The sequence below is a fragment of the Perognathus longimembris genome, chromosome 9 (assembly GCF_023159225.1).
Source record: "Perognathus longimembris pacificus isolate PPM17 chromosome 9, ASM2315922v1, whole genome shotgun sequence".
Classification (NCBI taxonomy): domain Eukaryota; kingdom Metazoa; phylum Chordata; class Mammalia; order Rodentia; family Heteromyidae; genus Perognathus; species Perognathus longimembris.
Genome location: NC_063169.1, coordinates 68,084,955 through 68,095,292, shown reverse-complemented (window position 1 = coordinate 68,095,292; position 10,338 = coordinate 68,084,955). Strand labels below are relative to the sequence as shown.

General features: G+C 52.7%; 1 protein-coding gene across 1 annotated transcript; it reads right to left on the bottom strand.

The window, feature by feature from the left end:
- Nucleotides 1–855: 855 nt before the first annotated feature.
- Nucleotides 856–9,434, bottom strand: LOC125357460 (acetyl-CoA acetyltransferase, cytosolic). The gene is made up of 9 exons (XM_048354387.1): nucleotides 9,333–9,434; nucleotides 8,672–8,806; nucleotides 6,338–6,519; nucleotides 5,324–5,441; nucleotides 4,475–4,618; nucleotides 3,524–3,646; nucleotides 2,443–2,597; nucleotides 1,593–1,703; nucleotides 856–1,305 (listed from the first exon to the last, which is right to left on the bottom strand). Exons 1-9 carry the CDS (start codon nucleotides 9,385–9,387, stop codon nucleotides 1,135–1,137), a joined length of 1,194 nt encoding a protein of 397 aa, XP_048210344.1. The 5' UTR covers nucleotides 9,388–9,434; the 3' UTR covers nucleotides 856–1,134.
- Nucleotides 9,435–10,338: the final 904 nt, after the last annotated feature.

Here is a 10,338-nt window from a genome sequence, read left to right as displayed (position 1 = left end):
TGCCAGTTTGGGGGCAGCTCTCACAGTCACAGAGATTCATGGGAGTGCATTCTGGGAAATGTCACTGGCAAATGTGAGCCTCATGTAGTATACTTACAGAAATGACCAACATGATTGGGTACTAGAAACTGTGTGCTGCCGTATCAGCTGTACTGCAACACTTGGTGCAGTGATCCTTACTAAGATTTGAAGGCATGATGGGAGTAGTATGTTATCAGATTAAGAGCTATTAAAGGGCTGGGAATATGGCCTAGTGGTAGAGCGCTCGCCTTGTATACGTGAAGCCCTGGGTTCGATTCCCTAGCACCACACGTATAGAAAATGGCCAGACGTGGTGCTGTGGCTCAAGTGGCAGAGTGCTAGCCTTGAGCAAAAAGAAGCCAGGGACAGTGCTCGGGCCCTGAGTCCAAGGCCCAGGACTGGCAAAAAGAAAAAAGCTATTAAAATCCATTTTTCCTTAACTAGGACTGGTATGGATTTGATCAATGCAAACCCCAAGATAACAAACAGGCAGGGGTTTGAACCTACTATTGTTAATGGGAAGAGCTTGAAATTAGCCGCAGAAGCAGCAATTACCATTCTTTGAATCAATGATCTTATAAAACTATACTCTGAGAGAGGTACTGGTGGCTCATGCCTGTAATCCTAGCTACTCAGGAGGCTGAGATCTGAGGCTCGCGGTTCAAAGCTAGCCCAGGCAGGAAAGTCTGTAAGACATTTATCTCCAATTACCCACCAGAAAACTGGATTGGTGCTGTGGCTCAAAGTGGTAGAGCACTAGTCTTGAGTTGGAAAGCTCAGGGCAAGGCCCAGGCCCAGAGGTAAAGCCCCAGGACAGACAGACAGACACACAGATTATACTCTGGGAGCAAAGATGACAAGCATAGGGGCTATCAGGATACAGTTCACTCTGGAGCCCTTGATGACTGATCTCACTCCCCTTTATTTATGACGATGTTAGACACAATGTCTTACACCTGAAATACTAAAATTACAGTGAGCTGTCAACTTGCATTCTGGTGAAGTTGTAGACTGGTTCCCTTCCTCACTTTGGTCCTTAGATTTACAAGTTTCAATTCCCTTGACTAAAAATTGAGTGAGGTTCAAGTATCATTGTTAGCAGTGCTAAGTAGTTCACCCTCTCTGCACACACATTGCTATTCCCATCCCGCCTCCAATACACAGGGCTGCCACACCTCGGCTCTTGTCCATTCTCTCCAGGGTGTGCAACAGGGTCACCAGGACCCTGCAGCCTGAGGCTCCCAGGGGGTGGCCCAGGGCTATGGCTCCGCCCTGGATGTTCACCTGCAGAGAAAGCAAAGGCTGCAGTCATTTGTTTTATAACCACATTAAATTCCCAACTTTGACTCTAGCTGTTTTATGACTGCAAACCACCCTCTGACTGCTTACAAATAAATTCATGCCTTTGACATCTGGGTTGACTGTACCCCGTTCTTTCTTTCACAATGCCCCAGTCCCTGTAAATAAACTAATGGAGTCAAGGTCTTGTTGCCCTGGGAAGCCAACTGAACTGTCCTAGTGCGGGCTTAATTAGTTCATTCATTACCAAATGGCCAAGGCTGGGCAGTTACCTTCTCTGGGCATAATCCAAGTTCTTTAGCTATGGCAGCAGAAACAGATGCAAAGGCTTCATTGATTTCAAATGCATCGACATCCTCCAGAGCCCAGCCTGCTTTTAAGACCTGCAGGAAGGATGGATGGAGAGAGGCCTGGGTGATAAAGGCTGAAGTCAAACTAGTCCTTGTTGACAAAAGATGCACAGCATTAATGCATCACTTCCATGCCACTCTTTAAAGGTGCCACTAGGAAGCTATTTGTGTGATACTGCATGCCTGTAATCCCAACACAACATTGAGCTGTAAAATGATGTAACTAAATAATCTTTTTTTTCTTTTTTTAAATGTCAGTCCTGGGGCTTGAACTCTGGGCTTGGGTGCTGTCCCAGAGCACTTTAGCTAAAGGATATCTCTCTACCATTTAAGCCACCAGGGCATTTCCGGTTTTCTGGTGGTTAATTGGAGATAAAGAGTCTGAAAAACTTTCCTGCCTGGTAGACTCTGAACCAAAATCCTCAGATCTCAGCCTCCTGAGTAGCTAGGATTACAGGCCTGAGCCATTGGTCCCCAGTTGCAAAACAATGTTAAAAACATGGTCCAGGCTGGTTGTGGAACTCTGCTGGAACACTTGCAGATGCTCCTGCCCTGACTTTAAACTTCACTATATGGAAACAATGTTTGGCTGTGCCGCATGGTAGAAAAAGAATAAACCTAAAATGAGACTCTAGTAGGGAGAATGCAATCAAGGACAGTCCTGATCATCTGGAGTAGGAAGACGGGTTTAAAGAGAACGTAGTACAGAATTCTGGGTCTGGCCTGAGCTCTGTCCAGAGAGCAAATGACAGGTGGAGGAGGAGACACTCACGGCTTGCTTTATGGCTGGAATCGGTCCTGTTCCCATAATGGAAGGGTCCACACCTGCCTGTGACCAGGAAATTATGTGTGCCAAAGGTGTAAGGCCACGATTCGCAGCTTCTGACTTCTTCATGAGAACCACCGCGGCGGCACCGTCGTTGATCCCTATAACATGTTATACAACTTACATAAGATTATTTTGTTATTTTTTCCAGTCCTGGGGCTTCAATTCAGGGCCTAAGTACTGGCCATGAGCTTCTTTTGCTCAAAGCTAGTACTCTACCTCTAGAGACACGGCACCACTTCTGGCTTTTTTTTTTCTGTTTATGTGGTGCTGAGGAATCAAACCCAGGGTTTCCTGCATGCTAGACAAGCACTCTCTAATAAGCCACAGTCCCAGATCTATATAAGATTCTTTAATTTATCATCTGTGGATCCCTGATTTCCCACGAATGGGTGTTTTATACTCAGGTCTTCGCAAAGCTATTCAGTGAAATTGAACAGAGTTCACAGTGTACTTATACGTACATTAGCCTGTGTAACTGACCACAGAACATCACAACCAGATTTCCCCAGAGCAGAGGGGAAAGGGAGATTTAGGCAGGGAAATGGAACGAATAAACTGTTAGGAATGTTGGGTATTTTTGATATGAGAAAAGACGGGACTAAACTCAGGCATGCTGGCAAAGAGCTCTACAACGTGAAGAAGGCTCAAGGTCCTGTTTTGTTTTAAAGATACGGCCATGCTAACTGCCTGGGCCAGGCTGTATCTGAGATTACAAGGGATAGCGACCAAGTCCAGACTAAGCTCTGGAACCTTTATGGGTAGTTGAGAGGTAAGGAAACTATAAAGGCCAGGCATGGTGGGACACTCCAATCCCCACTATGTGATTTGAGTCAGGATGAATTCAAGGCCAGTTTGTGCTTTAAGGACCCCAACCCTAAAGAATGAAAAGATCAGTACACGGCAAATCAGGAATTAAATATGGAGAAACTGCACTATTGTTTTCATTGTTCTGGGAGGAAAGGGTATTCACTGGGCAGACCTTACAGAAGGTGGCATTTCCCCCAAAGCCCTTTGGACCCCAAACCTGAGGCGTTGGCTGCGGTGACGGTCCCCGTGCCGTCGGTGAGGAAGTACGGCTTCAGCTTGGCTATGGCTTCAAGGCTGCTCCCGTGGCGAGGAAACTCGTCCACTTTCACTTCATTAAGGCCTGGGAAGAACACAGCGAAGAATAGCAGAAGTGGCAGAGAGCAGAGCTCAGAAACAACATAGGGGCTGGGAATATGGCCTAGTGGCAAGAGTGCTTGCCTTGTATACATGACGTTCTGGGTTCCATTCCCCAGTACCACATATACAGAAAACGGCCAGAAGTGGCGCTGTGGTTCCAGTGGCAGAGTGCTAGCCTTGAGCAAAAAGAAGCCAGGGACAGTGCTCAGGCCCTGAGCTCAAGGACCAGGACTGGGAAAAAAAGAAACAAGAGGATTCACGTGCGGTTAGACAAAAAGGGTTGCCAGTAGTGCCCACGTTCACTCCAGCAACAAAGTACACACATTGCAGGGAACCGTTCCTAAGCCCTCTGTCCTTCAGGTGAAAGTTCGGGAGTGGGGGGCACGAGGAGCCGTGCCTTGTGTCCGGGCACTTGGCTGGTTAGGACGGAGGGGCAGAAGTCTGAAGCCCTTGGGCTGCACATAAGATGGCAGTCGGCAGTAGGGAAGGTGCATGTTGCATTCCGCGTTACATGAAGACGAACAGCCAGAGGCCCTTCCTCTAGGAAGTGACTGTGAAGGCACCCGGAAGCAGCCAGACATGATGGCCATTCCCTGGGGGAGGGGACCAACCCCATGACCAGGGCCGCAGGTCTCAGGACACCTGCAGGGCAGCCGCCATGGCTTGTGGCTCTCCAGGCTGCACAACCCATGTGACAGTGTCCATAAATGTAGCACGGGCCTTCCAGAACACACACACGCCACTCCCTACTCCTGGACCTGCTCACCACACACACACAGGTTCAGGCGTTCAGTGTGATTTATACACTCACCTTTTCTAGAAGATACAAGAACTGGTACAATCTCTTTGTCAAAATGGCCAGCTTTCTGCGCGTTCTCTGTCCGGTTCTGGGACAGAAGTGCAATCTTGTCCTGATCTTCTCTACTCACCTGCCATTTCTTGGCTACATTTTCAGCTACAGAGAAAAGAGCAGAAACCCAACGTGTTTAGGAAGTGGTTTCAGCAACACAAAGCGCACCCGGCAGCCAGCTCCCGGGTGGACGGAGGAGCGGTGTCTGCAGAGTGAGCCTGCATTCCAAGCACACCGCACTGCTTCTAAGGAGACCACCTGCTTCCTCCCTCCCTCTCTGGGTCAGTGTGTCCCAGGAACTGTTGGTATATTTGCACGTTGTGCTTTACCCTTCTCGTTCTGAACTGAGATGCATGTGTGTGTGCATGTGTGTGTGTGTACGTGGGCATACATACCAATTCATGGCTACACTGACATTTCTGAGCCCACCCCTGACCCTAGGGATGGAGCCCAGAACTGCTGGCTGCTCTGTGGGGATTGGGGATGGAGTGAGTGGGTGCATCTGCAAGGCACAGCCTGTCTCCTTGTCGAACGTCAGGCCCACCCACCCTGTTCTTATCAATAACTTCTACTGCCATGACCGGCTGCTCTAGCATGAGGCCCAGAGCAAACACCGGCCAGCAGCCAACCTCCTCCAAGGGCCGCAACAGCCTCTACTTGCCCTTTGACACCATTTCATGACAGCTTCCTGGCCAGGGCAGAGTCAGTGTGCTATGGCTGCCACACCAGAGCCTGGGGCAGCAACTGCCTAGCCTGCTATGCTTCTTGCAAACTTCTTAGCCGGGGTACTAGTGACCCCATGTGCCTTACCTGTGATGCCCATGTGGTAGTTGTGAAAGGCATCCGTAAGGCCATCACGGAGTATGCTGTCGGCCAGGGGCATCTCACCCATCCTGACGCCTGTTCTCAGGTGAGCCACGTGAGGAGCCTGCAAGAAGGGAAAAGGGAGCCTGTAATCCCATCTACTCGGGAGGCTGAGGTCTGAGGAGGGCGGGTGAAGCCAGCGTGGGCAGGAAAGGCCATGACCCTCTCATCTCCAGTAACCTTCTCAGAAAAAGCCGCTAGCACAGAGTGCTAAGGCAACAGAAGCGCGGGCACACTCCTCACTGCCGCAGATGTGAGGAGCAGGACTTACGGAAGAAATCCCACGTGGCAAACCTGCTGCTCCCGAAGGACACCGCTCAGCGGTCCTCGTCTCCGTGTTATCGAGTACAGGGCATGCACTCAGCCCTTGCACTCTTGGCGGCTTTTGACCTCAAAGCTGGCACTTTACACACTGAGCCACATCTCCACCTCTCATTTATGGTCTGAGATGAGGTTCTGGACTCAAGCTGGTCTCAAACCACTGGGCTCCAGGGATCCTTCTGACTCAGCCTCCCGAGAAGCTGGGAACACACGCGTGCACAAGCACACCTGACTCTTGCCGTGTTTTCTACCACAAAGTTAGTCAAGGCTGATCCCTGAGGTCTTCCTTGTCATGTACTGGAGGGAAAGTGGAAACCTCCATTTTTCAGTTTTCCCTGACATGAGGGAAACTTGAAACCCGGGGTACTGCCTGGCCGGGGGCCTCATGCTGCCACCTGGGCACTCGGGACGATCACTGAGCTCCGGGCCAGCCTGGGCCATACTTCAAAACAAGACACCAGAGGTATCTCGTAACCATTCTGGACTTACTTCCGCAAACACTGCATGCATCAGTATCAGTAGGGAGGCAGGCTTTTCCTCTACTGGGATTTCCTAAGCAATCTGAAGAACACAAAGTGCACTTTCCCTGTCCATTTTGAGTCCAGCCCTGACAGGGACACGGCTGTGGGAGAGCCTTACCTTGCTCATGCTCTCCATGCCTCCTGCCACCACGATGCTGGCGTCCCCGATCTGTATGGACTGGGCTGCCAGGCACACGGCCTTGAGGCCTGACCCACACACCATCTGGCAGCTCCACGCCGGCACCGAGTAGGGGAGCCCGGCACCCACACTGGCCTGCCGAGCAGGGTTCTGCCCACACCCTGCAAGAAGGAGCACAAAGGCGACGGCCAAGGAAGGCACCGTGTCAGCTTCCAGGGTAGGCCACAGCCAACGAGCTCACGGCCGCCTCTGACAATCGCCACCCGCTAAGTGCCCACCAAAGGCCAAAAGGCCTGGATACACCTGACACCTGGCAGCCTGCCCTTGATCTACAGTGCCAGCTCTCCCGGTGTTTGAAGATTTCTCCTCCACTAAGCAATCGTTCTATTCTTTTTGGATGAATGGCTACACCACCAGTATGAAGTCTGAACTAACAAGTGCTTTTCTGCAATTCAAGAAGAATTTCAGCACTACTTAATCGCCATTAAGTCTTGGGTTTGTCCCTCAGCACCACCTACACAGGAAAATCCGGAAGTGACCCTATGGTTCAAGTGGCAGAGTCGTAGCCTTGAGCAAAAGGAAGGTACGGACAGTGCTCAGGCCCCGAGTTGAAGTCCTTGAACTGGCACAAAACAAACAAACCCTGGAGAAGAGGTTTTTAAAAAAATTCCAAATACCCTAACCACAATCTGATTCTAAAGGTCAACAGTAAACACATATTTACTAGTTTTTCTATTACAAGTTTCAGATCTAGCCATTTTTTCTGATCCTTCCTTAGGGTTTGTTGGAGAAAACAATCAAGTGTGGTGGTGGTGGTGGTGACTGCTTTTAATTCAGCAATGAGGCGGCAGAGCTTCCGGCCAGCCTGAGCTATAAAGCAACATTCTAGGTCACTAAAAAACAAAACAAAACAAACAAACACCAAACAAACAGAAAAACAAGGGTAGGGAATGTAACTGAAAGGTTGTGTGTTTGCATAGCCAAGTCCAAGGTCTTGGGTTTGGTGTACCAAACAACAAAAAGCAAAACAAAAACATCTAAGAAATGGGCTACAGGCCTGGGGATATGCCCTAGTGGCAAGAGTGCCTGCCTCATATACATGAGGCCCTGGGTTCGATTCCCCAGCACTACATATATGGAAAACAGCCAGAAGGGGCACTGTGGCTCAAGTGGCAGAGTGCTAGCCTTGAGCGGGAAGAAGCCAGGGACAGTGCTGAGGCCCTGAGTCCAAGCCCCAGGACTGGCCAAAAAAAAGAAAAGGAAAAAGAAATGGACTACAAACCAAAACTTAAAATTAAATTTATCAATGTTATCAGTCTGGCATTAGGATGAATGCTAAGAACACGAAGTTCATTTGATATATAGGAATCTGATCACAAAATACAGAGAAGCTACATTTTGAGCAGGTGAATTGGGAATCTTTATTTGCAAGTCGGTGACTGGGAGCAGACACACGTCCCCAAAACACTTGCAGCCTGCAGTGCACTTACACTGTTAGGACACTAAGCCACAGAGTCAGTACAAAAAGAGCAGGGGCTGGGAATGAGGTGTAGTGGTAGAGTGCTTGTTAGACTGGCTAGCATATAGTAAACAAGCCCAGGTCTGCTTACATCACCAATCACCAAGAAGGCATGTGGGCTTAAGATAAGTAAACAAACTGCTCACAGCTGGATCACAGCAAGGAGACACCAGTGGGGTGAGACATGGGAATGAACTACGGAGGAGGTGAGACAAGCCTGCAAGAGGGGCATACAAACCGAGCGAAGGAAACCAAGTCACCCCTGCTTGGAAGCATTCGGGGTCAGCAGACTGGATGGAGAGACTCCTGGAGTAGGTGACTTGATTTCTGACCAAGTGACCTATCAGATAAGCAGTTCTGGGACAGACAGATATAGGGGATGATGTTGGGATAGGATAGGGGAAGCGCAACACCTACTGGATGGTACTGGAATAATCTAGTGCTCAAGCAAGTCAATACCTTTATGGACCTCAACTCATCCACATAATTCTCCTGCTCACTACAGGGCGTGCCTAGCACGCATGAAGTCCTGTGTTGATGCACCTCAGTACCACGTTAACAGAAAGAGCTCGAAATGGTGCTGTGGCTCGGGTGGTAGAGTAGCAGCTTTGAGAAAAAAATGAATTAGAAAAAGCTCGGGGCAGTGCCCAGATCCTGGCTGCGAGCCCCAGGACGGGCACCAAAGGAAACAAACAAAAGAGTCGTGAGCTGGGCGAGGGCCGGGCAGGGCCGCGGGAGGACCCGTGCTGGGGGTGCGGGGAGCCCGACCTCCGGGGGCCCCCCCGAGGAGTTACCTGCGGCCAGCACCTGCCCGAGTATGACCTCGGACACCTCCTCCGGAGCCACCGAGGCCCTTTTCAGGACTTCTTGGATGACGGTGGCGCCCAGGTCGTGGGCCGGCACGGTGGACAGGGCACCATTGAAGGAGCCTGCAAGGGAAGGGGGGGAGAGGCGCAAGTGACCCGCGCCCGGAGGACCGGGGCCGCCGGGAGAGGCCCCTGCCGGGCGGGGTGCGTGTGCGCCACGCTCCCTAGACAAAGGCCGCGGGCTCCCGGGCCGCGAGGAGGCGGCGAGGAGGCGGCGGCGGCCGCGGGGCCCCGGCCCACGCCCGGCTCCCAGGCCAGCGCCCCGCGGGCCGCCTCTCGCGGGCCGGTGGCGTCCCCGGAGCCAGCCAATCAGCGGTGTCGGCAGAGAGCGTTTCCCCACGGCAACCAATGAGAGAGCCTGGCGGCACGGTGGCTCTACCGCAGCGAGCCAATCCGAGGCCGAGGGGGCGGAGCCACCCAAGGGGCGAGAGAGGGCGTGGCGGGCGGGTAGGCGCGAGGCGCGGGGCTCCCGGGGGTCCCCCGGTCCCGGGCCCCTCACGCAGACCCCGTCCCTCCCCACGTAGGCCCGGGCCGCCGCGGCCGTGCTGAGCGGCCAGGCGGCCAGGACAGGAGCCGCAGGGCAACTCACCGATGCTGGTCCGCGCCGCCGCGACGATGACCACGGGGTCAGAGGCTGCTTGCATCCTGCCGGGACGGCTCGTGGCTCCGCGAGTGCCCGGCCCAGCCCGCGAGCGAGGTAAAGCTCGGCGCAGCCCACAGGCCCCGCCAGGGGGCGGAGCCTACGCTGGCCCGCCCGCCGCGCGCAGGCGCAGCTCCGCCGCGCCGAGGGCGAGTTGGGCGGGTGGGCGGGGCTGGACTGGCCGCCGGGACTGGGGTCTCGGCTTCCGGTTTCCGGTCCAGGACCCCGGGCGGCGGCGTCGGGCGCGTGCGGTCCGGCGGTGTGGGACTGCGGCCCTCCGGAGCGGGGCCTGGCGCACGAGTGCGGGTGGGGGAGCGTGTCCGGATTTCCCGCTGCGCGGCCCGGGCGCTCTCAGGACGGCGCCCGGGTGGGGGGTGGGGGGCGCGGGCCCACCCGCGGACCAGACACACTACTTCATCGTTCTCCCCATCTCTCTCGCCCCCCCCCCCCGGTTTCTTGGCTCCATGTTCACAAAGGTACATTGAATAGTATGACTTTATTTCCCCCCTTTTCCGCCCTCCATTTGCCTCCCGCCCCCCACTTCTCTTGTGTTCAAAGAAGTGTCACGCACTCACCGCTTCAGTTCAGGTGTTGGTGAATATCCGCACAGCACTCCCCGCGTGTCCGCATGTATGGCGTGCCAGCTTTTACTCTCCGCATCAAAGCTCAGTGGACGGTAGTGTAACCTGTTCACCAAGCTAGACATCTCTCAAGCTCCACTTCAGCTCTCCTCCCTGCAGGTAACCTTCCTAGTTCTTGTATTTGGTACCCCTCAATCTTACGCTTAACCTTTTCTGCTTACCATGTTGCAATTCCTAGTTTCATCTGCCTCCTGTCTGATGATCAGATTTTATGTGTGTGTGTGTACATATATATGTACATATGCATGTATATATAACTACATGTAACTTTATGCAGAGTGTAGGCTTTTAATATGAATGAATACTCGCCAGAC

Coding starts and splice junctions, on each gene's coding strand:
- LOC125357460 (XM_048354387.1), bottom strand. CDS start 9,387: ATGCAAGCAGCCTCTGACCCCGTGGTCATCGTCGCGGCGGCGCGGACC. Junction 6,520..8,671: donor CGGGCAGGTGCTGGCCGCAG/GTAACTCCTCGG, acceptor TCCTTCTTGCAG/GGTGTGGGCAGAACCCTGCT. Junction 2,598..3,523: donor CACCGCAGCCAACGCCTCAG/GTTTGGGGTCCA, acceptor AACATGTTATAG/GGATCAACGACGGTGCCGCC.